Here is a 25480-nt window from a genome sequence, read left to right as displayed (position 1 = left end):
CTATCGCTCCAGCCGGAAGCGAAACCCTCGACGAAGGTGGAGACACGGAACGAAGTTATCCCCGAGTTCCCTGAATCTAAATAGACGACGACTCGCTCGATTTCCGTGCGAATAGCCAATTACTGGAATAAACGTAGTCGCTACGGGGAAAAGCAGAGGGTTGGTTTTAACTTTAACAAGGATCTCGGTGAATCCTAAAGGAGATGTTTCTTTTTACATCAACCCCTGGTAACTGGTAATAAATTGCATATTACATGTGAGTTATTCAAATATTTAAACACTTAGGTATTCCATGTGTTTAACTATTTAATCTGTCGATATTTTCGTTGGTACGGCTAGAAAATATTTTCCCTCGTCATGGGAAAGAAATTCCCAAACGTGCTGGTTATTTTCCCTGGCGCCGCGCCGCCCCGTCATGCTTTCCCGGGAAAGAAACGATATTACGTCGATAACGCGCGCCACCGCGGCCAATTCGTTCGAGTGGAAAAGCAAAAACGTCGATCTATCTCGCGATAAATTCTCTCCAACATCGTCCTCCTGGTCCTTCACGTTTCTCTCTTACAGTCCCTTCGCGGATTACACTTTCCCCACCTCTCTAATCCCTCTTCCGTTCTTTTTTTCCTTTCTCCTTTTTGTTTTCAAATCCTTTGTACTTTATTTCGAGGGAAATAATTCGTGACCGTTTCCTCGGTAACAGGCTTTAACCCCACGGATCGTTCTATCGGGAAATGAATCAGCGTTATTTCACCAAAGCGATCACGGTCGTATGAAATTCAAATCTCATTCGACACGTTTTCCTGCAGCTACGCCAACATTGATTTTCCGTAATAATTTTTTCTAAGGAATAAAGAAAAAATGAACGCTCCGAATATGCGCGATTAAATACGATATTTAATTTGCAGAGGACGAGAACGCGGTTGTGCAGGGTATCGTGACAGAGGATGGCCTTTTCGACGGCACCGTGGTCACCAGATTCGAAGAATACTACATCGAGCCTACGAACAGATACCTGGACAAACAAGAAGACACCTCGCCAGCCTATCACAGCATCGCTTATCGCGCCTCGGACGTTCTGACTCCGCGACATATCATCCCATGTGCCAGTCATCAGCTGCATCGAGAAACTCTTCGCGATTTCACCGAAAGGTGAACACGTTGGCGTGAAATGTTATTTAATTAACTCCTAGAACAGCTTGCGATTCATTCACGAATGATCAAGGATGATACATGCAAATTCCGAGAAAATCATTCATGCTTCTGACGCGATTTGGAAAGCGTAGATTTCGAGAATCGCTGGTTACAGACGCGTTCGTTAATGTAACAGGATAACACGTGTGAAACATGGAAAGGGAGGTGAATAATCGTGTTACGTTAACCGAGGATGAGAATGGATCTAACGAGAGAAAGGGACCAGGTTGTTGCTGAACCGTCTGGCACCGTCTGAGGTTTATCAACTCGGAACACCGGTGCTCCTTCGCGCTAATTTCGTTAGCAATTTCTCCGACGCGTTATTCGTAGGCGTACGTTAAGCGCGCAGCTACGTCTAACGAGCTTTAAACCGCGGATCTTCAAACATTCCCGGATGAATCGTTGGCAATTTACCTTTACGAGCGTCTGCTTTAATCAGTTTAAACCGTTCCGTTTCTTTCTCGTTCACCTTTTCATTCGGTTAACTACGGTGTTTATTGAAAATAATTGTTAGAAAATTCTCAGCGAGTAATTTCGTAATTGAACGGCTCGAAAATTTTTAGAGCTTCGTTCCCGTATGCCCCTGGGCAACCGTGTACGCTGACCGCTCGTGTACTAAAAATTGCACGAATTAAGGCGCATCTCGTGTATCTGTGTAGACACGAAATTCGAAGCTCTCTGTATATTTTTCAGGAGGAACAGTTTCGAGAACGATTCCCGAACGTATTACGAACCGTTGCTCGGCGAGAAGCTCGCTCTCTACTCGAAGGAAAACAGTGCAAGGGTTTTAACATCGGAGAGAGATAAGAACGTGGCACGTACAGATACGTGAGTGTTGCTCCCCTAACAAAAATCACGAAAATCCTAGGATTTATCATTTATTTCTTGAATTTATAGAAATCGTACAGTGTCGAGTAAATTTTCTAAAGTTATTATACATAATAAAATGGTATTTGCAATTGCTGCTGTTTCGTTTCAGAACGAACGACGGTGATCGTATCGCGAGGCATTTACATAAACGAGCAACGGTGGATCCACGGAAAACTACGTGTATGCTGTACCTGCAAGCTGATCATCAATTTTTCGCGCGATACGGCACGGAGGAAGCTTGCATCGAGGTGATGACGAGACACGTGCAAAGGGTCAACTCGATTTACAAGCACACCGGTAAATCTTTCCCTCGGTGTCCGGCAATCTAATCTGAAACACGAATCATCTCCGCTCGAAAGAAACGAGACTCTCGAACTCTCTCGGTCCGATAAGCATTTGTAACTTAACCGTCCGTCTTGAAATCCATCTTTAGACGGGCTTAACTCTGTCGAGTAGAATCCGGTTATTAGAACGAAGAGATAGAGGAGAACAGAGATGTTCGAGAGCTTTCGTAGTTTGGAATCGCTCGAGATGGATTTGTAACTAGGCGGTACAATATTATTCCTTATTGTTCGTAGATTTCAATCAGGATGGAAGGCCAGACAACATCAGTTTCATGATAAAACGCGTGAAAGTTCACAGCGAGGATGCGTTGAGGGATCCGAATTATCGATTCCCAGGGAATTACGGCGTGGAAAAGTATCTGGAACTGTTCTCTGGTAAATAAATCCTTCTTACAATCCATTGTGATTGCCAATGTCTCGGTGATAGGTATTCGACACTCGTTTCTCGCAAAAGTAGGGTAATTAATAAGAAATCGTGATCTCCTTTCGTTTATTACAGAAGAGGATTACGACGCGTTCTGCTTAGCTTACATGTTCACGTATCGGGACTTTGAGATGGGAACACTGGGACTAGCCTGGACTGGTGACTTGAAAAATGCTGGCGGAGTTTGTGAAAAGAATGGAGTAAGTCCATCTACCTGTTTATGGAAAATTGGTGTACTTTTCCTTCTTGTAATTAAATCTTAACGTCTAAATAACTGGTTACCACAAACTACCGCTCGCAGAAATCAAAACCACATCAAAATTTTTTACTGCTCTCTCAAAAATATTCGTGAAACTTCCCCGGACAACCAAATATACTTTACGCGTTAAAGGCTATCGTTCTTCCCTTTTACATTAACTCCTACAATGATTCGATTTTACAGCACTATCGCGGCAGCATGAAGTCGTTGAACACCGGAATAGTGACTTTATTGAATTACGGCAAGCACGTACCACCTGCAGTCTCCCACGTCACTCTGGCCCATGAGATTGGTCACAACTTTGGTTCACCGGTAAGTACAACATTACTTCTCTCAACGTAGCAAGATTTTCATCTAAAATGACAGTGCTCCTCATCTTCGCCACTTCCATAACGTTATTCGGCAAAGTGGTGAATCTACTTCAACGTGTTCATTTTGTTGATCAGATAATACACGTGCATACTTCTCTCAGGCCACGCAGAAGAGAACTTGACGTGTAGCCTGTTTTTCTAGGTCTGTCGATACTCGCGTAACAGAAGCCTCCACTTTACTTTGTTCCAGCACGATCCGGAACAATGCACGCCCGGTGGAGAGGATGGAAACTTCATTATGTTCGCTCGTGCTACTAGCGGCGACAAGCGTAACAATAATCGTTTCAGCCCGTGCAGCTTGAACGCTATAAATCCAGTTTTGAATAGCAAAGCTCGATCGCCCAAGGGATGTTTTACTGGTCAGTTTCCAATAAATTATTTTTATACTTTTATTAATATCCAATGATATATTTAACTTGTTGAATATACCCCCGTGCGCTCTGTAATCGAACATATACGACATAAATGAATACATCTGTTGCAGAGCCACAAGTGTCATTGTGCGGGAACGGTGTCATCGAGGAGGGTGAAGAATGCGACTGCGGTTGGGAGGAAGATTGTAGAGATTCTTGTTGCTTTCCTCAACGTCGTTATCCACCACCTGGTGAAACCCCCTGCACACTTACGCCAGGATCAGTTTGCAGTCCTAGTCAAGTATGTTGATTAAAGAGAAATCTTTAATGTTTCTTCTCGAGGGTATTTCAACGTTTCGTTTCGCAGGGTCCATGCTGTACTTCCGAGTGTAACTTAAGGTTCGGAGACAAATGCAGAGATGACAATGGTTGTCGCGACGCGAGCTTCTGCGATGGTCGGTCACCCTACTGCCCTCCTTCCATCAACAAACCTAACAAGACAATCTGTAATCGCGAATTTGTGTGTTTTATGGGAGTGAGTATTTTGTAAAACGTAAACTAGTAGTTGACCCTTTAATACTAGATTGACATCCATCAAAATAGGTATAGCACATATGGATTTTTGGAACTAAGGAGTGGGGGGGGGGAAGGAATTAGTATTTGTATACATTTCATAATTCTACTAAAAATTATTTAAGTTTCTCTATATATATAGCAATAAAATCGTAAATGAGTCAAATTGACTCACTCCGGCAATCTAGTGTTAATGCAGTTATTTATACATCCTGATTATTTCCAAGAGTAGATATAAGTCATTTTTTGCTCATAGGAATGTACAGGTAGTATCTGTCTTGCGTACGGATTAGAATCTTGTCAGTGCATACCAGGACCAAACGATCCGCCAACGAAAGCTTGCGAACTTTGTTGCCGTCTTCCTGGAGAAAATCAGCCTTGTTTGTACGTTACCACAGATATTTTTTCTTATTTATTTTAACCAGGATTACAAAGCAAACTATTAACGATGATTCTTGCACTGATACATAGATCATCTTTCGATTGGAATTCTCCACCTTATGATATACCAGCCATGTTCTCAAAGCCAGGAACACCGTGCAATGATTACAATGGATACTGTGATGTCTTCCAGAAGTGTCGAGAGGTATGATGATACTTGTAATAATAAATTGTAGAGCTAGGTCGGTCTTAATCGATCAACGTTGTTTGTTATACAGGTCGATCCAAGTGGTCCTTTAGCAACTTTGAGAAAGCTTCTATTGTCGGACGAAAGCCTTGCCAATTTTCGTCGTTGGATAGTTAATCACTGGTACGCAGCTGCTTTGATCATTCTGGCTGCAATATCACTACTGGTACGTACTACATTAACTTTCATTTCGACGTTAATTATTTTGTTTGATACTTCCAAATCAGTCGCTCTACGTAGTAGTACAGTTTATTATTATATGATCAATGATTTTTACATCAGAGACGATCGAGGAGAAATGCAGATGAGAAAATTGTTAAGAGTAAGTTTAGGAACAGACGAAAGTAAAATTTATGGTGTAATCTAGTATTTGCTAGATTTTTTCATAAAATCCTAACACCTTACAGTTCGTCTCATTAAGAGCTTTCAGTATCAAATATGCAAACGTTTCAGCATTATCGTAGCCTTGGTCAAACATTTCACTGTTGTATTCTCGCTAACAGTAGAATCAACAAATCTCACCCGTTACTGTTGTTGATATTTCACACCTCGCGTTTCCTGCACCCAGGTGGTGAGCATGAGACTGCTGGGCAAACGTCCGGATCCGAAGCTCAAGTCGGTCACGATAATACACAGCTCGACGACGGAAACTGTGCGCCTTCCGCCGGAGGGGACAGAGGGTGTCACGGTACACCCACCAGCGGTTCGTGCAAAACTTCCGCTCAGCAGAAAAGTGAGAGAGAAGAGGAGACATCGAAAGCCTAAGGATGCTCACGCCAACGCGGCTGATAAGTCCAGCAAGGATGCGTCGAAGAAAAAGAAACAGCCGCAGCCACAGGCAAAGAGGGCATCCGCGAATCCCAGCGAAGACTTCACCAGAAAGAGATCGGCAGACGGTACGACAGCAGTGACGCAAGATAATAAGCGGAAGAAAACTTTCGCGGTTCGGGACAAGCAAAATTCCAGCAGCAACGCAGCCAACAGTTCGGATAATGAAAAAAGGAAACGTAAGAAGCAACACAAGAAGGAAGTGATCGACTACTCGGCCATCCAGACCGAGAAAGAATCCGAACCAAATGCTGATCCTAAAAGCAAAGTTCGTTCCTGGCTACTAGCGTCGTCGCATTGTCGACCAGAAGCGACTAGGACGAACGCGTCTGGTTTGCCAAAAAGTAAATCAACTCCCGTAGGTCTGACTAGCGCCGGGACTAGGTTACCTGCAGCCAGGCAGGTGGTCTCGAGAAGGCCGACCGAATCCAGAGATCCGAAACTCCCAGCCAATACCGCTGCACGCAAAGAGCGAGCGAAACTGCAAGTGATTTATAAACCGCCGTTTAAATTCAGCGTGAAACTCCGCAAGTCGGACAAAGTGGCTCAGGTGCCTGCCCTGGTGACAAACGCGAGCAGCAGACCAAAGCTTCCAAGGACAGGCGTTCTCCTGAGAACGGTGAAGAAGAAGGACAGAGTCAGAATAGGCAGGGCCAGACAAATAGCGCCTACAGGGATCGGAAACGGTGCGGGTGATTTACCTGAACCGGCCAATTCTGACCTCCACACTGTTCCTTCTGACTTGGAGGTGCTGCTATCCGAGAGCGAGTTCCTCTTTTCGGATACGTGACCACAGTGAGCGAAAGACGATTTATTGAATCTATTTAGAGAAATCTTTGTAACAGGAGGAAACTTGAATGGATAGGAAAGAACGAATTTGGTGCACCGAGAAATCCCGTCCAACGAACTACGAGTGGACATTTCGTATGCCATCCTCTGGTTCGATCTCCGTTTCGCTAAAAACAAGTACAACAATTACGTTCGATTAGAATATAAAATCAAAATAGGAATCATCTTGTCGTTGGCGAAACTATAGGTGAACGAACCAGGTCCGTTTTATCGCGTTAGATTTTAATGGCTGCTGGACGTGTTTTCTTAAAGCGGAACCCCGAACGAGCTTCTTTCGTTCTAGCTGAAATGTATTTTTTTAAGAATAAGTACGCACGACGAGAAGCAGGCAATACACACGCGTCCTGTACGCTTTTCGCTGTTTTTCCCCCCACGTCTTCCTAGTTATAAGACGACGTTCATCTCCGTGAATCTTTCGTGATCGATAATTGTGATTGATCGATTGAAAGGACATTATACGCGTTTTAATGGAAGTGCTAGTTGAACGATCCAAGCCAAGTTTTCTTCTTCCAAAGAAAAGGGGCCAAATTATATTCATCCTTTTTAAAAAGGACTTACTCTGCAATCGTGTGTGCATAGAAGGCAGAAGAGATTCGAATTTTAACAAGGATCTGCTTTAGCCTTGAACTTTCCTTTCGCCGAAGGTCGATTTTTATTAGTTCGTTTGCGATCGCAGGGCTTCAACGTTCAGGGATCAGCGTTCGATCGAGCCGAATAGCGAATTTTAATAGGTGATCTATCGACGTATTTTCAAGAGGATAAGAGATACTTAAACTATTTACTATTATCGTGCCTATCGTACACCGCTGCTCGAAACTTGGGGAAAAGGGATCTCGCGGTCGGAAGAGAACTTTCGTTTTACTTTTTTCTTTTTTAAGTTTTCCTTGGCTACACGATAGTTGTCGGAAGAGCAGCAAGTTCGCAGGCAGCTTAACGTCGAATACCGAATGATATTGATCCTTAAGAAGAACAAGAATATTTTTTAAGAACGTAGAAATAAGTTCGAATGATCGTCTGCCAAGCATTTTCTCAATATTTCATCGGCTGCACTTGCTGTTCATCAGACATACTATTCTCATGGTTCCTATTTCCGGCAACTCCTAATCGCGGTGTAAACCTTGCCGGATTATTTGCATTTCCAATGCGTAAAGTGATGACAAACTCGTCGAGCTATTTATATTTTTGAGACTGTATGAAAGATACGAGACTTAACGACACGCATTCCGCTAAGTTTTCCACGAGTTCCATTCCATTTCTTCGCTTAACTGTTGAAAATGATCGAAGCATAATGCGAAATAGATTGATAAAATCGTCTATCATTACCGTGCGGTGCTATTAGTCCATGTAACTTAAACGTTGCAATCATTTTAACCCTTTCGCCTTATTGAATTTAGATTCTAATAAAACTTCACCTTTGTCGCGTTATTCCACTAAGAAAACCGCTAAGGCATAGGGTTAAATTCTATTCATGTCCAATCGAATTTAAGTTCCTTTCGTTCGCAGATCACGCGTCCAATCTACTCTTATCCTTTGCTGAAATTAATGCTTCGAAATTATTCTAGTACTCGAGCTGATCTGGGTAGCTCTTATTCACTTAATCCCTCTTTAAAGATCGAATTGGTCGTAGGTAGCATTGAATCAGTTAGCTCATCAATTTCACCCAAGAAAAAGAGACACGTACTTAAAGACTTGCGAGAATTATATCTGTTAAAGACAAATACTTGTACGCGAAAGACAAGAAATGTTTCAACGGGTTTTGAAAATTCATAATCAAATTTGTTCATCCATGGTGGGACTTAACGTTAAGCGATAGAGGTGGGCAAATCTATCCTCCGACATTAATAATTATAAGAATGCTGCGATAAATACTGCCATAATGTATTCTATGCGATTTCTTTCAATAATATCAACTCTATCAGATGAAATGTGAAACTCCATTTAAGAATACTTTGTTTCAAACTAATAATCTAATGCTTCGTTTGCCCACTTCTAAATAAAATTAGAGCTGCGAGTAACTGAAAAGAAAAATATCGCTTGTGTGTATACATACCTGGCGTACGTGTACTTAAATCATAAGGATATGTGATTTTACTTTTACATGAGTTTATATATGTATATATACATACACACGTTTAGCAAACACGTGCCGAATGAATGGTCAGTTCTCTTCGTGACTGGAAATTCCATTGATCAATCGACTGTTCAATTCGACCGTGGCTGATATTTGATTAACCCATTGGCCTAATACCATGTAAGCGATTAGTTAGGAGACAAGAATTTATTTGAATAAGCATTAATTAACATTCGTCGAGCGAAAAGAAAAGAAAGTTGATTGCAACTTTTTTGCTTCGTTTTGCTCGAGAAAAGCTGCCGCGTTAATTAAACAACAGCGAGTCAATGTAGGCAAATGGGTTGTCTAAGAAAAATGTGATTTTACTTTTAAGACCAATCTGTGTTAAATTCGTGAACTTCACCGGTTCTGAACCAGTAGTGGCCATGTCGCCTGATTCTCTCGTTCTTTATATCCCTTGATGTTTTACGATTTTTCAATTGCAAAAACGAGCTGTAGGTCAGAGCCGTAACATCGAACAGGAAATTTCGATGAGTGAAGATACATAGATTCAATAGATTTAAGGTATTAGATAGTATTGAACTGGTAGCATATCCATGTTGAAGTTTACGATCATATTCCTCGAAAGGAAACGACAAAACGATTTTTCTACGATCTCAGGAATGTTCGTTTTACGAATTAATTTTCAGAGTGTCATCGTTTCCCCTCACGTAATGTTTTTTAATTAATAGTTACTAATTTACTTGTTGTCGTTACGATACGATTGATTGATTAGTCTATAAGCGACTATGGCAACTGTCTGTCAACCGAGAAAAACTAACGTTCATACTTATAGTCATTCCTAACACTCGGGTGCTCCTTGTATCGCTACTTCAACCCCTTCTATTTTTCTTTTCGTTTTTTAAATTCGTTTAACAAAGAAAAAGCGTGTTTAGCAACAATGCTGTCGTGTGAATTCGTGTGAGCAGGAAGGGGTGAAGGGGTGAAGGGGTGGAAAAAGAAGATCCCTCGAGGGCTTTATTTGCCTCGACTGGCAAGAAAAATTCGACAGGTAGAACTAGTTGACCAGTTGTTCCCGTCCGATTTTTCAATGTTGGAATACTAACGAGGCGAGACTGTTAATTTATCACGTACTTATATCCGATATAAGATGGGGCTGCTGTATTTTTACACGGACTTTGTATAAATAACGAGAGCCACGAGAGCAATGTCTTTCGCGAATCATTGTATATATCTGTATACCAATAAATAGACGTAGAAATAATCCTTAAAATATTTAAGAATTTTGCGGGATCTTAAGCTAACCGAAGACAAAGATTTTATTTGGGGGTTGCATTCTTTTGCCCTTGAAATTTTAAGGTTTCGAGGACTGATTCAGAATGGCACTTAATTTTACGATCCTCGTCATTGTTGTTCCACATAAACATATTTTTATTCTTCTCTTTCCTATCATCTTCATTTCCATCATTTTGTGCAGCATCCCTCAAGCGTTGCAATCTATTTCTAGTTATAGCTTCTCGCAATTCATTTCCATATTGAATATCTAAAAGTAAAATATAATGGTATTCGCGTATTTAACATTTAATTACAGATTCCATTAGATTATACTTTTTTCACGTCGTGCTTGTTCCTCCTGCCTTTTCTTTTCATTCTGATTTCTTCTCTCCTCGGCCAAATATTTGGCGAAGGCTGCATCAATCTCGCTTTCCTTAGCTTTCTTTTCAGCTACAGCCTTCTGATGCTTCGCCTAATTAGTTGATTTTTGTCTATTTTTGTCATTTCCTTGTTTAACGTAGAAACGTAACTTAAATGTTACCATGTCCTGCAATAACTCCTTTGCGGTTCGTTTCTTATTCGTCGCCAGTTTCATCGCCTCTCTCGCCAATTCAGCCTCCTTCTCTGCTAAATACAATTCACGACAAATTTCTTCTCGTTCCATTTTCTTGCGTTCTTCTTCCATTAATTTTTCCGACAATTTCTCTACCATCGCTTCTTTTGTTGTACGAATGTCAGTCTAACAATGTAAAATCAATGTTAACGTATTTACCGCTACAATACAGGATGTTCGACAATAGGTGGACAAAATTTTAAGGGGTGATTCTAGGGATCAAAATAAGACGAAAATCAAGAATAACGAAATAGCGTTTGCGGCTTTGTTTTCCAGTAATTTACGTTTAAAAATTCGAGTAAAAAGCGCCTGAAACATGCAACCCGCCCAGCACCGACGACTGAACGTCAGGTCAGCAGGGGTAGGTACAGTCATAACCAAGAAGAGAAAGCCGAATGCTGCAGTACTGATTGTGAGAAACAGAATAGCACGAGGTAAGTTTCTATTATTCAACGATTCTTGGTTATGACTGTACCTTCCCCTGCTGACCTGACGTTCAGTCGTCGGGGCTAGGCGGGTTGCAGGTTTCAGGCGCTTTTTACTCGAATATTTAAACGTTAGTTACTGGAAAACAAAGCTGCAAACGCTATTTCGTTATTCTTTATTTTCGTCTTATTTTGATCCCTAGAATCACCCCTTAAAATTTTGCCCACCTGTTGTCGAACACTGTATAGCAACGTAATATCTATTTCTTTTCAACCTTTCCTTCAGCCTCCCTTTTTTGTTGAGCTTCTTTTTTAGCAATGGTCCTCGATATCTCATCGTGCTCTTGTTTCAAAATTTCCCTTCGTTTCTCCTTCCAAAATTCTCGAGCTTTAAGGAACGCGGTCCTTTCTGCTTGCAACATAGTAGCAGTTTCTCGTTTCTGTTTCTCTGCTTGCAAGTCCTCTTTCAACATTGCTTCACCAACTTCTTCCAATATCTTTCGTTCTCGATGCTTCTCTTCTTCTTTCTCGCGCAGTCTTCGACGATTATTTATCAGTTGGTTTTGCAACTCCCTTCTGTAATTCAATTTTCTTTCTTGCTGCTCTGTTTTAGACACTTCGCTGAAACACCATTTGTTAAACGACTGAGAAGTCTGTGTTTCTTCATCTTGTTTTCGTCCCTTGATTAATTCGGCGTGTATCTTCTCTAATGCACAGTCGGAAACCGATGAAACAGTAGATTTCTTTTTCTTGCATTTTACTGCTTCTTGTTGTTCGATATCTGTGTTGTAATAACAAATTGTTGCATTAATACGATAACTTAATAACGATGTAATTAAAGTTTATATAGTTTTACGTTTACGACGCGACAGTTCTTTAGCTAATCGTTCCGTCAGTTCAATTTGACGAACTTTCAACTCAACAGCTTCTTGGACACGTTGAACTTTCTCCGTTTCCGATGCTTCTTTACGTTTAATATGATGTTGCCGTAAACGTTGTTTAATTTCACACTTTTTTATCAGCGCTCGACGTCGGTTCTCCATTTCGTCCTCTTGTTGCTCCTTGATCCTTTTGAAATATTCATCGTCCTTTCCATCATCTTCGTTAAATATCATCTTGCAAAATTGAAACGCGGACACAATTTGCTAACAAAACTTCTATTCGTTACGCGAAGTATACCAAAAACAAAAAACATCAGGTGACGAATTAAAGAAAAAAAATATGAAAGTAAGATAACTTAAATTTTATTGAATTACTATTTACAGCGATTGAAATGTTCTCTTATAAAATCTAGAAAATAACCATTTTGTCAAAAATATATACAAAATATTCTCGGTTAAGGTCATGCATTTAATAGTCGGCTGCATTGCTAGCCAGATAATCACGGCGTCCAATATTCGATGCCTGTTTATTCTGAATGGCTTCAAGTTTAGGACAATCCGTGATTCTGTGACCGAGACCACCACAGTAACTGCACCCACGTTCGTCTAAAGTATAATGAAAACAATTTAATTTTTTTCTGAATGTAATACCAGTTATAAATAACGTAACACGAATCATCTTACCTCCCAAATTCAGGTACTTCTCGTTTTCTGAACAAAGTTCCAATAAGAATGGTGGAACCTTTTGTTTCGCTTCCATAAGTAAATGTTTAAGATCAAGCAACACGGATTCATCATTTGCTTTGTTAATGAACGTTGTCGCTATTCCCGTTCGTCCAGAACGACCAGTTCTTCCGATTCTATGTACTGTACAAGAAAACACATTATTTAATTATTAAATCAATCTCTGCTCAATCATTATAAAGGCATAATAAATTACCATAATTTTCTACGTCATCAGGCATATCATAATTTATAACATGTTGCACATCAGCAAAATCGAGACCCTTAGATGCAACATCAGTTGCAACTAATACATCTTTTCGACCTTGACGGAAAGCCTCCACAGAACGCGATCTTTCTTCTTGGTCTGAAAAAAAAAATTAACGAATTAAAGAAATACCTAAGAAATATTTTAAAAAAGCTATGTCAACTATCAACGAACCTTTTCCACCATGTATTGCTACTGCTTCAACACCTTTCAGTAATAAATATTCATGAATAGCATCCACATCTTGCTTCTTCTCGGCAAATATAAGTACCGGTGGTGGAGTTTTTTGCAGGCACTCCAAAAGGTACACGATTTTAGCCTCTTGCTTGACATATTCAACTTCTTGTATTACATTCATTGATGCGGCTCCCGCGCGACCAACGTTGATCGTGACAGGTTTTACTAACGCTGAACGAGCAAAATTTTGAATCTTTTTTGGCATAGTTGCAGAAAATAATAATGTTTGTCTTTGACCCTATAAAAAAATGTATAGCTTTAGCATATGTGGCTAGTGGTATGATATCCAAAATACAGTGATATATGTACCCTAAAAAACGAGAAAATTGTTCGCACATCCTCTTCAAATCCCATATCGATCATGCGATCTGCTTCATCCATACAGAGATAACGACATACGCTAAGTTTTACCATCTTTTTATCTAACATGTCCATTAATCGCCCGGGAGTTGCTACCATGATATGCACGCCTCTATAATAATATTAGTCCTTGATATAATACAAAAGACATAAGAATCTAAATATTATCAAGTTACTTACTTATTAATAACTTCTAAAGATTCGGATACAGGTACACCGCCAATTGCTAAACAACTACGTATCTCAGGACAGCCCGCTTGACGTAAACTATTTGTATAATGCCGAATAATGTCGTACGTCTGTTTAGCTAATTCTCGTGACGGACAAATGATTAAACCATACGGTCCTTCATTTCTTACAAATGGCATTGCTACTTCTTGTTCTAAACAGAACATTATAATGGGTAAAACAAATACCAACGTTTTTCCACTGCCAGTGAAAGCTATGCCAATCATATCGCGACCAGATAATCTATAATACAGCAGAAGAAAACAAATATTTTATATCTACAATGTAATAAGAAATGCTTATAAAGTTATACTAATTGTAAGTGTATACTAACACTGTTGGTATTCCTTGAACTTGAATTGGCGTGGGCTTAAAAATACCCTTCTGTTCTAAACCATTCAAGATACCCCGGTGAAATTTCATTTCTTTAAAACTTTTCAGTGGTGGTGGAATATCATCTCCTTCCACCAAAATCCTGAGTTTTCTTCTAACCCGTTCGTGCCTTGCTTCTCCAAGAGCTAGTACAGCTCTTGGAGATCTCCAACTAGTTTTTATTGGATCTTCATATTGAATACCCTTTGCCAATTCTGCTACACCCATCAAAGCTTTATTTTCTGCTACGCTTTCTAAGATCTTTTCTTCTTCTTTCAATTGTTTCTCCATAGCACTTTCCTTCTTAGCTGTAAAAATATTATCAGTTAAATAATTTAGTTGCAACAAACAGCTTGTTATACATTCATAATCATCTACCTTCTGCTAATTTTTTTAATTCAGTATGTTGATCCAAAAGTGAAATGTTTGACTTTCTTCCCCATACTTGTCCATCATCATCATCTGCATCATCTTTTTCATTTTCACTACTACTTTTCCCCATAATTCCAGCAGCTGCTTCATCTTTGAGTTGTCCAAGTTTACCAAGCTTAGCTAGCTGTTGTTTTTTACGTTCTTTCACTGGTACATAAGGTTCATAATTATCATCTGCATCCAAAGGATTTTCATCTTTTTGTCCTTCTCTTCTATATCTCTGTATCATGAAACATTCTTGTTTAACAAAGTTACAGATATATTAATCATACTAAATCAAATGTTGTTATATTAACCTTTCGAGCAAGCTCTTCTTTATTTTGTTCCATTGTTAATAAATTAGTAACAAATACTTGATACCGTCCCACTCATTGCAGATTGCTGCAGATACAAAATGATACAAAACGATGTAACGCGCAGGAGCGTGTTAGCAGTGATTGCAGATGTAGAAGACTTGGACATGCCTTTGTTTTTGAGTGGTCATGATTTCTGGGGTCCCAGACACCCCTGATGAGAATGCAGAGAGCATAGCCAGTATGATAATCGTGTCTGTTTTCCCCCTGTGACAGGGGGGCTTAGAATACAGCCACGGTATCCCCTGCCTGTCGTAAGAGGCGACTAAAAGGGGGACGTAATAGAGCGAGTAAGGCAGTATGATGTAAAAGTACCTGTAAGCGAATGGAATGATTGTAGCGTCGATGATGAGAAACAGAAGCAAAAGTATGGCGAATGTATATAAGATTTGAAAAAAGCGTGCTTGCGCGTGGGACAGTCGGTAATCGACCCTTCGGCAGTCGGTAAGTTAACGAATAGTTTGTGCCGCTCTTATATAGATGGCGCAATGGCCGATGGTTGGGGTGTTGGGGACCCCGAAGTTCGGGTAATGCTCTGCATATCGACATTATGGCATCCGGGGTGTCAAGAACCCCGAGTTTCGGGTGCTTCGGGGCCTCTAACACCCCAAGATCGTCTTTGCGCTTTATAATATAAGATTCTATTCTTCCTTATGAACCCCTCCTCACTTTTTCCAGTTATTTTTTATTTTATCCTTCCTTATGGACTAAAATTCACCCTTTCCAGTTATTAATTATTTTATTCTCCTTTATGGGACAAATCCACGATTCCTAATTATCTATTATTTTATTTTTCTTTGTGAGCCTTTCCAGTTATTGTTTATCCTATTCTTACTCTTAATGGACCGAGGCTTCCGTTTGCAGTTATTTATTTTTTTCATTCTTTTCATGGACCTTGCAGGGACTACTTCCAAATCACTGTATCCTCGTATCCTTTGTATCTCTGCAGCCCTTACATCCCAGCACTTCCTATATCCCGGTATTCCTTGTGTTCCTGCATTCCTTCCATCCTGACATCTCTTATATTCCTACATCTCTTGCATCCCTACAACCCTTATAATAAATATATTATAAATATAATAATATACTACAAGAATTGGTTCGGGTAAAGGTAAGTAAAGGTAAGTAAAGTCTTATACAAATTTAGTTCCTTCTTTTACCGCTAGAGGGCGCTCTTTCGGCGTGAAAATTTTAGTTCCAATTTTTGCCGATAGAGGGCCAAAATTTCTGCATGATTTAGTTCCTTTTTCTACCGCCAGGGGGCGCTGCTGCGACGTGAACATTTTAGTTCAAATTTTTCCCGCTAGAGGGCCAAAATTTCTGCCTGGTTTAGTTCCTTTTTCTACCACCAGAGGGCGCTGTTTCAGCGTGAAAATTTTAGTTCCAATTTTTGCCGCTAGGGGACCAAAACCCGTGCATGATTTAGTTCCTTTTTCTACCACCAGAGGGCGCTGTTTCGGCGTGAAAATTTTAGTTCGAATTTCTGCCGCTAGAGGGCCAAAAGTTGTGCATGGTTTAGTTCCTTTTTCTACCGCCAGGGGGCGCTAAATTTATTCGCACCTTAGTTCCTTTTCTCGCCACTAGAGGGCGCTGTTACGAACGCCGAAAGCGTTACTTCAAGGATGCAATAAGTGATAAAGGGATATAAGGCACCGCAGATTGTAGGGAATCGAGTGATTTGTGGGATGCAGGTAGGGTTGTAAGAGGAATAGACATTTAAGGAAGAGGGGGAAGTAAAGGATTGAAGGGTGGAAGGGATAAAAAGGTGTACAGGATAGAGGGATGTTAGGCATACGGTGATGTGAGGGACGCAGAGGTGTAAAGGATGCAAGTATATAAAGAAAGCAAGGATGTAAAGGATGCAGTGATGTAAGGGAATCAGGGATGTAAAGGATGCATACGGGAGTAATAAAATTAACACGTTCGTCCTCCTAATGAGTTTATTCAATAAGCTAAGAAGATAAATAGAGCAAATTAAATGAACGCAAAAATTAAAATATGGGTATATGTATGTTTAGCAGGTAGATCTGCATCCCTCGGCTGTCGCTATAAGACTGAGGGGGTTCACTTCGCTCTAGGTCGAATGGTTGATAACGGAAATTGTCTGGAAATTGTTTTTTTTTTTAATGTGGGGAAATCTTGAATAAGACCCCTCACCGACCCATGGGAGAGTTTTGTTATTTGTTCAAATAGAAATGTGTCTACCGTGGATTGGGCATAATACCTGTTGGCTCACGGTGTCATATTTAACGGCAGGGCACCTTCCTCACTGTTGGCTTAAACCGCCATTTTCCCTAGAGGGACTGCGAAGGTGCTCGTGGTGCTCGGCGGTGTATATATGTACTATTCAGTACTATTGAAATACTTCTATTATGTATCGTATTTGTGTTAAAAATGTCGGTATCAAAAAATGAATGGAGCAGTTCAATCTGACAATTGGAGGATTTCTTTAGGGACACGTAATAATTTATTGTATAATGATATCCCGTACATTCCTCTGTTAGTAGAGGACATTCAAACCTTTCTTTCTTTTGAGGATCATGAAGAAAACGGTGTTAAAACAATACAAACATTAGGAGAACTTATTCCAAAGACTGGAACGCGGGCTGCACTTCTGTCATTAACACCTGGAAATAGTTCAGAATTTCCAATAAGTTTCAAAAATTTAGATCTTGATGATATATATAGTAAGGGTCCAAATGATACATATTGTGCAATATGGGTAAGTGGTTTGTTTGGGAGTATTATTAATGTATTATATTTTAATGATGTTATTTATGTAATGTATTTCCACAACATGTTTGTATTTATCAGGAAAAACACATTGTATTTAAAGTATATGGAATCCTGAAGATAGAAGAATCGGAACCTGTATTGGAAATTACACATTTGGTACCAGTTCGTGATATGACAGGTACATGGACTGTAATGACACTGTTAGTTCCAATAGCACGTTCAGAATATAGATAGTAAGTAATATGTAACTATATTTTGTTAATGATACTTTTCAAGAAATCTGAAATTAATAAATTTTTATTTAGTTGTATTTTGCTTTAGTTATTATCGCACTAGAGGGCAAAACAATATGTTACAGTTACAATGGGATAAAATGGAGAAAGAAGGGAAACGTTTAGTGAATGAAAATATAGATACATTGCATTGTACTCAAACTTTTGTTTGAGAAAAATTGCTTGAAGATTATATTTGTAAAGATATTTCATACATATTTTATTGTACCTGTTTGCTTATAAAATATTTCAAATTAATATGGACAAAACAATATATATATTTTCTAGTCATTTTAGTCTTTAGTATGTAATCAATAATTATATATCATTCCTAGAAGAAGAACGGTTCTTACATTTTCCAGCAAAATGTCCCTTTGTTTTGCAAATAGTACAGAGAGTATTGATTGCTGGACAGAGTGATCTAGATGCACCATGAGTTAAACCACAAAAGTGACAATTTAAAATTTGAGATTGACATTTCCAAGAAAAATGATTTAGCTTATTACACTTGGTACAAGTTTCTTTATAAGCAGGGCATTTTTTCTTTAAATGAGAATCCCCACAGTAATGACAATTAGTAATAAAAACGGTTGGACATCTTTTGACAGAATGATTCAATTCATTGCATTTGAGACATTGTTTTCCTAATGATGGGCAATTTTCATCACTATGATTATTTCCGCAACGGTAACAATCTTCCGTAAAATTTCCATCATACAGTTTCCAAATAAATGCAATTTCCTTGCATGTTAAATTATTAAAATTGGAAGAAAATATGAACCCTGGTATGAGTGCTTTTGCAGTATTGGTAAATGTGCGTTCGTCAATTTCTTTCAAAATTTTATTTCTTACTAATCCTTCTTCATCTTTAAAATTTGCTTTACTTGCTGTCAACTAAAAAATAAAATCATATTTATATTAATTCTATTAACACAAAGACTATTTTAAACGTTTTATTATTTACCTGCAAGTGACGTATGTACATGTAGGTATCTTCATCTGGTAGCTTCTCTTTTGATGCAAAAGTGTAGTAGTCATCAAACTTCTTCAATAATATATCCAAATCGTTTTTTTCATTCAAGTTAAATGTAAATACATTACATATTTTTAGTCCAACTGGTCCCATTACATTTCGTAACTTATCTCCCCATTTGACATTACCAGGTTTACTTATATCTGATATCTTTTTATATATTAAAAAATCGCTTTTCCATGATGGCCATTTTTGAAAAAATTCTTCTTCCGTCATGAACGACGGTGGTGGTTTAACCGACTCAAAAAGTGAAGCACTGTGTGGTTGGGCCGAAGTATCAGATGATTGTCCTAAACTTATGACCGATTGTACCGAAGGATTGGATGTTTGTATCGAAGTTTTGGGTAATTGTACAGAAGGTTTGAATGATTGTTCTGAAGAGTTCCTTTGTTCTGGAGTATTGGACAATGTTGAAAAACTATATGAAACATTTGTCGCTTTTGTATGCTGTGGTGGGTTAATCGACGCAGAAAGTGAAGGATTGTGCAATTGGGCCGAAGTATTAGATGATTGTCTTAAAGTTGTGACTGATTGTACTGAAGGATTGGACGTTTGTATCGAAGTTTTGGGTAATTGTACAGAAGGTTTGAATGATTGTTCTGAAGAATTCCTTTGTTCTGGAGTATTGGACAATGTTGAAAAATTATATGAAACATTTGGCGCTTTTGTATGCTGTGGTGGTTTAACTGACGCAGAAAGTGAAGCGTTGTGCAATTGGGCCGAAGTATTAGATGATCGTCTTAAAGTTGTGACCGATTGTACCGAAGGATTGGACGTTTGTACCGAAGTTTTGTGTAATTGTACAGAAGGTTTGACTGGATATTCTGAAGAATTAGACCTCTGTCCTAGAGTATTGGACGACCTTGAAGAACTACACGAAACATTTGTCACTTTTGTATGCTGTAGTGGTTTAACTGATGTAGAAAGTGAAGCATTGTGCAATTCGGCCGAAGTATTAGATGATCGTCTTAAAGTTGTGACTGATTGTACTGAAGGATTGGACGTTTGTATCGAAGTTTTGGGTAATTGTACAGAAGGTTTGAATGATTGTTCTGAAGAGTTCCTTTGTTCTGGAGTATTGGACAATGTTGAAAAACTATATGAAACATTTGGCGCTTTTGTATGCTGTGGTGGTTTAACTGACGCAGAAAGTGAAGCGTTGTGCAATTGGGCCGAAGTATTAGATGATCGTCTTAAAGTTGTGACCGATTGTACCGAAGGATTGGACGTTTGTACCGAAGTTTTGTGTAATTGTACAGAAGGTTTGACTGGATATTCTGAAGAATTAGACCTCTGTCCTAGAGTATTGGACGACCTTGAAGAACTACACGAAACATTTGTCACTTTTGTATGCTGTGGTGGTTTAACTGATGCAGAAAGTGAAGTTTTGTACAATTCGGCCGAAGTATTAGATGATTGTCTTAAAGTTGTGACCGATTGTACCGAAGTTTTGGACGTTTGTACCAAAGTCTCGGACGTTTGTGCCAAAGCTTGGTAAAATTGTATAGAAGGTTTGAATGGTTGTTCTGAAGAGTTAGACCTCTGTTCTGGAGTATTGGACGATCGTGAAGAATTACACGAAACATTTGTCGCTTTTGTATTTTGCGAGTTACCTACAAGAATAAAATAAAAAATTTACTTTCTGTAAACAGTTGTTTCAATCTTACTAAAAATATATATTTACCCATTGTTTTGATGCCTTTCAATGCTCCTTTTGATGCTATTTATATGAGTTTCACAACAAATATTTCCGTAAAATTCGTTCACCAATGATGTATTTACAGAGATTACGTCAAAGAACACTTTGTCATTAATGATACTACTAAAAGAGCTACAAGATCAAGCTTCTGTGCGTTACTAAAGCTCTACGTCTTATTAAAAATATAATTCGTCATGCATTAAGATACAATTGTCTTACAAGATGTCACTATGAGTTTACATCGATTGTTTCTGAACAAAAAATGTTTATTCGCGTTATTTACTTTTCGTTCGTAACTATGTAAGAATGTATTATTAACATAAGATTATAAAGTTATCTAAATACGTCCCTGCGATCACTTAGCAATACATTATCGTACTGTATCGTACTGAGATTGAGAGTTCACTAATGTCTGCGATAAGATTCCGGGATTCACTGCGAATACAATTGTCCAACTTAACGTAAAATTCAAACGAAATGTATTTTGTTTTTCATGTTGGTACACTCTGCGCATAGTGTCAACTACTGTAAATTATCAACAATTAAATGATCTTTTGCGATTATCAGAACTTGTATCACAATTTTATAAAAGAAACTAATTAAAAATATTTAAAAGAAAAATTATATTCTATATACAAACAGAAGGAGCATGCGTCAAGCGTCACCTTGGAAACACTACTCAAATTATGCTTCCTTTACTATCGAGTATGATGAATCATCTTAAATTTTACTGTTTAGTAAGTTATACACGTGTACAGATATCTACAACTTGTTTCGATTTCAATATTGATAACATTGTTACCTTAAAAACATAGAGGTTATATAAAGAAATTAAAAGACCACCTTGAAACTTCATCAACAATAAAAGGAATGATCAAGTGAAAAAGAAGTTTGTTCGAATGTTTTTTACGAAGCTAAAAGCTTTTCAGTGGTATGGATACTAATTACAGAGTAAATATTGGCAAGTGGCTGCCATTTCCTGGCATCATTCTCGAGAAATGGTTCGCTGAATCATTGGCGCTCACCGTGAGAATGGGCAAGCTTGTGGAATGCATAGCCTTAATCATCCAGGACATTACAGACGCGCAGGCTTGTGATCTAGAGGTGCGGAACTAACATACCATGGCCACAGTCATGGCTAAGTTCTGCGCACGGTTTAGTTTCTCATTATCAGCCAGGCGAGGATCCGTGAATAGTTAAAATTAGATTGTTAAAATTAGTCTGCTTAATGTAGCGTTCGCCTTCTGGTCATTGGAGACAGAGGGCTCTATGGTAGCTTATTCGAATGCGATTGGCGGGAATACTCACTTTTTATCTATTTTTGTGTTAATTACAGTTTCGATTAGATTTAAACTATGTACAATTATAGAGGAGCCCAAAAGTAATGGTTTTATAAATCCATAAAGCGCATAAATAATAATATTTAATTCTATGTAACACGAATCGCGTCATTCGCAGCGTACATGTTAATATGTTGCCTATCGCAGGGGCCACCAACGACCAGAGCTTCAAATGTTATATTATCAAATTACTAAACATATTATTAATTTAGTATTTTACATTATTAGTACTTATGTGTTTGCAAGATAAATATATCCTTGATCGTTAGGTGTACAAGGGTGTCGCGAACGATCTGGAGGATGTGATGAAGGAATACAAATCAATTTGTAACGTGACTCTGAGCACACATCCGATATACAAGTTTAAAATGCGTCATTTTTTGATACAACTGAAGCGTAAGATGAATACGCTCGCGAGATTTGTTAAAAATTTGATCAACGAAATCGTTGACTGTAACAGCGACGAACTACTCACAGTGATTTTCAGGTAATTGATTAACAAGTATAGATCGAACCCTTCTGATCCATATCTATTACAGATTAGTGAACATTTATAACGATATCTTGGACATGGATATCGATGTCTCCGATTCATCGACTAATGTATTTTACAACGATTGTCCATACATGTTGGAACCATTGAAGAAAATGTCTGTCACACGAATATTACAGGTTGTTTATTTTTGAATTTTTATTCCCGTTTCTTTTTGGAGTTTTATAAAAATCCGAGGAATAGGTGGTTCGAAATGATTTCAGATGTTAGCGAAAAATCGAGCAGAGGAATTCTGCCACGAGCTTATCGATTGTTTGCTAGCAAACTACGAACCTCGTGAGAAAACCGATCCTCCATCAGCAATGTCCGCGGACGTGGATGTTTCAGAGAACTCGAGCATCGAGATTTATCGGTTAGTTATTCGGAAGAATTTACCTTTTAGCGATGTTATTTTCCCATTTCACGTTCACAAGGAATTCATTTTCAGAGCCCTCACGAGACACTTATCTCCGCCGACAGAAATCTCCTCGTCGAGAGCCGACATAGAGGTGTCGAACATCGAGAACATTCAGACCCTGGTTAATACTCAGAACGAGCAAGTATTTCGACTATTGAAAATCGTGCAAGAAGTTTCACCTCGATTATTGGGCGCCGATGCGTTGAAGACTGTCAAAGGTAGCCTTTGGTTCATTTCCGAATATTTAGATCGGGTTTATCGAACTACTAAGCGATTGTTTCTTTCAGGTGAAACAAGACTTAGGGGTAGCGCGATGAAGAAAGTGAAGAATTATTACCAGGAAGTTGCATGGGGTGCTTTATCAGGAATTCTGGATCACGTTGTTCTCTGGTGGTCCCGGGAAGCACTTGCTACTCGTTATAGTCACGGAGCACAGCAGCTGAAGGATTGGCTCAGTCATTTTGTCCAAAGGAACCACGGTAACATCAATTGACTTAAGAGTTAAACGTCCTGCCTAAATAAAATAAAATTCCAGTACCAGAGACGGTGAGACCAGCTTTGCAAAATCTCTGCGACGCCCTTGGCTACCATGCGACCATCACCGAATGGGACCATCTCTTCAGGCTGGCTTACACGTCGGCTTTTCAGTATCAATCGAAAGCCTCGTCTACCGAGGTAAATTTAATTTATTACCGAAGTAATTTTCAAACAACCTACTGTATTAGTTGTATTTTCCAGGGTACCAACACGGGACAGATGTTCGTTGAGTTGTTCCAGTTGCTCGTTCGACTGAGCAACGAATGTGAGGCAGGCGGTGAATGGGTAATCGGAGCACCGTTGATGGAATTGCCACTTTCGGAACAGATTGTCGTTCTTCATCGATTGGATCATTCGGTTCACACTGCTAGACTATGGATCGTTCAGGAATCGAAAATCATAGCCCATACCTGGGAACTGGATGTGTTCTTCCTGTTGGTCAAAGGTGACATAGAGAATTGCCTTGAAGAGCTTTCTTATTTGAAGGTAAAACACGAATCCGACAAACAATAATAATTCTTCTTAAATTATTATTCTTAATTTCAGCTTGCTGATCATGCCAGCACGCTCTCAATTGACTCTGTTAGCGTTCAGGTATATGTCTGCGCAAAAATGAGAGCAAAAATCGTGTCAGAAGTGAACGTTAATATAGAGTTACTTCAGGTGTGAGATAAACTATCAAGTTAAAGTGGCTTACGTTCACAAGTAATCTTTTGTAGATTGTTCTATTTTTTCATTGCAGAAGTGTTCTATACAGTGCATAGATATTCTAGCGAAAATCTGTCGGGTGACCAGTCTGGCGAATTTGCATATGTGTTTTCCACCATCAAATTACTGGAGAAAAGGCAGCGACGAAGCTCCAGCGGCTGCTAGTCCCTATGTGGAACCTTATTTTGGTGCGAGAATCTTTTTCACGTATAATGCTTGAATCGTTCTATCCTCTAAAAGCATTTCTTCTATAGAAAAGGTGTTACTTCCGGTGTTGGAAGTTATCGAAGACTCCGATACGTCCAATATGATTCTTAGAATTATGTGCGAAGCGTGGCTCGATTATATCTATCTGCATCGAATTAAATTTAGGTAAATTGTAGTCTTGAATGCGTGTAATAATTATCATTAAATCTTAAGCTTTGAATTGATGTACCATAAGTGCCATTTTATGATACTTTTATGACATCGAGTCTTAGACTGTATATCAATCATTTAAAACAAACTTTCAGCGAATACGGGGCGCTGCAATTACTCACGGACTTTGCATACGTGTCGAAGTGGGTCTCGAATTGCTCGATCATTTCTCAAAACGTACGGAATCATTTGTTGAAGAACGAGGTACTTCGACGTTGCGAGGGAGTGGGTCGACTCCTTCTGCGACATCCTGGCGAGGCGATTTCGATGCGCAAACGATTGAGTACGAAACGAAATAGTAAAATGAGGAAGCGACGAATTTCTCTCTGTCTAATTTTTCAGCGAGAACGAACGAACGGGGATCGCCGGAATCGCCAGGATTGGAACGTATGCCAGCGGAAATGTACGTTCCGAATCAGAAACAGTGGCTGGAACTTCGGGCCTCGAAAATGTACAATTTTTGTTGCACCAAATGATCAATTGAAGATATACGATATTTTTAACAAACGTAATGTTCAAAATTATCCAGACCTTATAGTAATTATATTATCCAATAAAAACGTTACAAACGAAGAATCTAAACTGATTTGTTAACCAATCGCAACTATGATACTTGTCATCAAATTCACGGATGCATCGCTAATGTTTTAATTACAATTCCTTATTAAATACCCACGTTTAGCCGTAATTGTCACAACGACGAACCGTGTTTAATTACAGCAGTGTATACAGGCCAATTCTACGTGCATATTGTTCCAAACAAAGCCGTGAATCTACGGGGCGAATTTATGCGCCTGCGGAGCTTGCCAAAGGGGAGGAAGCTCTATCTCGAACTGGTATTACGTTACACGTCCACGTTACAA

At 39.1% G+C, this 25480-nt stretch overlaps 6 protein-coding genes across 15 annotated transcripts in view; 3 read left to right on the top strand and 3 right to left on the bottom strand.

Moving 5' to 3' along the window:
• LOC117603982 (disintegrin and metalloproteinase domain-containing protein 10) overlaps positions 1-10311 on the top strand; it is a 31386-nt gene extending 21075 nt beyond the window's left edge. For all 3 annotated transcript variants that reach the window (XM_034323627.2, XM_034323626.2, XM_076690976.1), the window contains 13 exons: positions 903-1146; positions 1882-2016; positions 2168-2355; positions 2637-2777; positions 2902-3026; positions 3269-3397; positions 3647-3815; positions 3941-4110; positions 4177-4344; positions 4639-4766; positions 4854-4968; positions 5042-5176; positions 5579-10311. In XM_034323627.2, the coding sequence (XP_034179518.1) occupies positions 903-1146; positions 1882-2016; positions 2168-2355; positions 2637-2777; positions 2902-3026; positions 3269-3397; positions 3647-3815; positions 3941-4110; positions 4177-4344; positions 4639-4766; positions 4854-4968; positions 5042-5176; positions 5579-6628 (2897 nt within the window). In that variant the 3' untranslated portion in view covers positions 6629-10311. The remainder of the gene's footprint in view (positions 1-902; positions 1147-1881; positions 2017-2167; positions 2356-2636; positions 2778-2901; positions 3027-3268; positions 3398-3646; positions 3816-3940; positions 4111-4176; positions 4345-4638; positions 4767-4853; positions 4969-5041; positions 5177-5578) is intronic.
• On the bottom strand, positions 8846-12222 carry LOC117603988 (uncharacterized). Its single transcript, XM_034323638.2, has 6 exons — positions 11928-12222; positions 11347-11852; positions 10575-10772; positions 10367-10505; positions 10155-10301; positions 8846-8928 (listed from the first exon to the last, which is right to left on the bottom strand). The coding sequence occupies exons 1-6, from the start codon at positions 12184-12186 to the stop codon at positions 8846-8848; spliced, it is 1332 nt and encodes a 443-aa protein (XP_034179529.2). The 5' UTR covers positions 12187-12222.
• A 92-nt stretch (positions 12223-12314) lies between these two features.
• On the bottom strand, positions 12315-15026 carry abs (ATP-dependent RNA helicase abstrakt). The gene is made up of 9 exons (XM_034323632.2): positions 14869-15026; positions 14519-14792; positions 14103-14448; positions 13721-14011; positions 13490-13652; positions 13118-13418; positions 12893-13042; positions 12637-12819; positions 12315-12558 (listed from the first exon to the last, which is right to left on the bottom strand). The coding sequence occupies exons 1-9, from the start codon at positions 14899-14901 to the stop codon at positions 12422-12424; spliced, it is 1878 nt and encodes a 625-aa protein (XP_034179523.2). The 5' UTR covers positions 14902-15026; the 3' UTR covers positions 12315-12421.
• A 1476-nt stretch (positions 15027-16502) lies between these two features.
• On the top strand, positions 16503-18142 carry LOC117604204 (uncharacterized). Of its 4 annotated transcripts, none has more exons than XM_034324059.2 (4): positions 16503-16616; positions 17462-17647; positions 17740-17894; positions 17983-18142. In XM_034324059.2, the coding sequence occupies exons 1-4, from the start codon at positions 16611-16613 to the stop codon at positions 18104-18106; spliced, it is 471 nt and encodes a 156-aa protein (XP_034179950.2). In that variant the 5' UTR covers positions 16503-16610; the 3' UTR covers positions 18107-18142. The 4 variants fall into 4 exon arrangements, with proteins under 4 accessions (XP_034179950.2, XP_034179951.1, XP_034179949.1 ...); XM_034324060.2 differs by lacking the exon at positions 16503-16616 and adding an exon at positions 17243-17384 and having other exon boundaries at positions 17472-17647; XM_034324058.2 differs by lacking the exon at positions 16503-16616 and having other exon boundaries at positions 17287-17647.
• Positions 18143-18214: 72 nt separating this feature from the next.
• On the bottom strand, positions 18215-21092 carry LOC117604200 (uncharacterized). Its single transcript, XM_034324053.2, has 3 exons — positions 20651-21092; positions 18898-20579; positions 18215-18827 (listed from the first exon to the last, which is right to left on the bottom strand). Exons 1-3 carry the CDS (start codon positions 20652-20654, stop codon positions 18252-18254), a joined length of 2262 nt encoding a protein of 753 aa, XP_034179944.2. The 5' UTR covers positions 20655-21092; the 3' UTR covers positions 18215-18251.
• Positions 21093-21375: 283 nt separating this feature from the next.
• On the top strand, positions 21376-25332 carry LOC117604199 (coiled-coil domain-containing protein 142). Of its 5 annotated transcripts, XM_034324052.2 has the most exons (13): positions 21376-21769; positions 22275-22492; positions 22545-22677; positions 22762-22910; positions 22986-23173; positions 23243-23434; positions 23491-23630; positions 23694-23978; positions 24039-24155; positions 24235-24388; positions 24455-24572; positions 24713-24900; positions 24960-25180. In XM_034324052.2, the coding sequence occupies exons 1-13, from the start codon at positions 21599-21601 to the stop codon at positions 25091-25093; spliced, it is 2187 nt and encodes a 728-aa protein (XP_034179943.2). In that variant the 5' UTR covers positions 21376-21598; the 3' UTR covers positions 25094-25180. The 5 variants fall into 5 exon arrangements, 4 of the variants coding, with proteins under 4 accessions (XP_034179943.2, XP_076547220.1, XP_034179942.2 ...); XM_076691105.1 differs by having other exon boundaries at positions 23491-23978; XM_034324051.2 differs by having other exon boundaries at positions 22762-23173.
• The last annotated feature ends 148 nt before the right edge of the window (positions 25333-25480 follow it).

The sequence above is a fragment of the Osmia lignaria genome, chromosome 11, assembly GCF_051020975.1.
Source record: "Osmia lignaria lignaria isolate PbOS001 chromosome 11, iyOsmLign1, whole genome shotgun sequence".
Lineage (NCBI taxonomy): Eukaryota > Metazoa > Arthropoda > Insecta > Hymenoptera > Megachilidae > Osmia > Osmia lignaria.
The sequence above is the reverse complement of the archived record's forward strand: the minus strand, read 5'-3'. Positions and strand labels throughout refer to the sequence as shown.

Coding starts and splice junctions, on each gene's coding strand:
- LOC117603988 (XM_034323638.2), bottom strand. CDS start 12,186: ATGATATTTAACGAAGATGATGGAAAGGACGATGAATATTTCAAAAGG. Junction 10,506..10,574: donor AGGAGTTATTGCAGGACATG/GTAACATTTAAG, acceptor TCAACTAATTAG/GCGAAGCATCAGAAGGCTGT. Junction 10,302..10,366: donor ACAAGCACGACGTGAAAAAA/GTATAATCTAAT, acceptor TTTTACTTTTAG/ATATTCAATATGGAAATGAA.
- abs (XM_034323632.2), bottom strand. CDS start 14,901: ATGGAACAAAATAAAGAAGAGCTTGCTCGAAAG. Junction 14,012..14,102: donor GTTCAAGGAATACCAACAGT/GTTAGTATACAC, acceptor GCTGTATTATAG/ATTATCTGGTCGCGATATGA. Junction 13,419..13,489: donor CAATTTTCTCGTTTTTTAGG/GTACATATATCA, acceptor ATTTTTTTATAG/GGTCAAAGACAAACATTATT.
- LOC117604204 (XM_034324058.2), top strand. CDS start 17,336: ATGAATGGAGCAGTTCAATCTGACAATTGGAGGATTTCTTTAGGGACA. Junction 17,648..17,739: donor ATACATATTGTGCAATATGG/GTAAGTGGTTTG, acceptor TGTATTTATCAG/GAAAAACACATTGTATTTAA. Junction 17,895..17,982: donor GCACGTTCAGAATATAGATA/GTAAGTAATATG, acceptor ATTTTGCTTTAG/TTATTATCGCACTAGAGGGC.
- LOC117604200 (XM_034324053.2), bottom strand. Junction 18,828..18,897: donor TGTACATACGTCACTTGCAG/GTAAATAATAAA, acceptor TTTATTTTTTAG/TTGACAGCAAGTAAAGCAAA.
- LOC117604199 (XM_034324050.2), top strand. CDS start 21,599: ATGGATACTAATTACAGAGTAAATATTGGCAAGTGGCTGCCATTTCCT. Junction 22,678..22,761: donor CTGTCACACGAATATTACAG/GTTGTTTATTTT, acceptor AAATGATTTCAG/ATGTTAGCGAAAAATCGAGC. Junction 24,156..24,234: donor TTAATATAGAGTTACTTCAG/GTGTGAGATAAA, acceptor TTTTCATTGCAG/AAGTGTTCTATACAGTGCAT.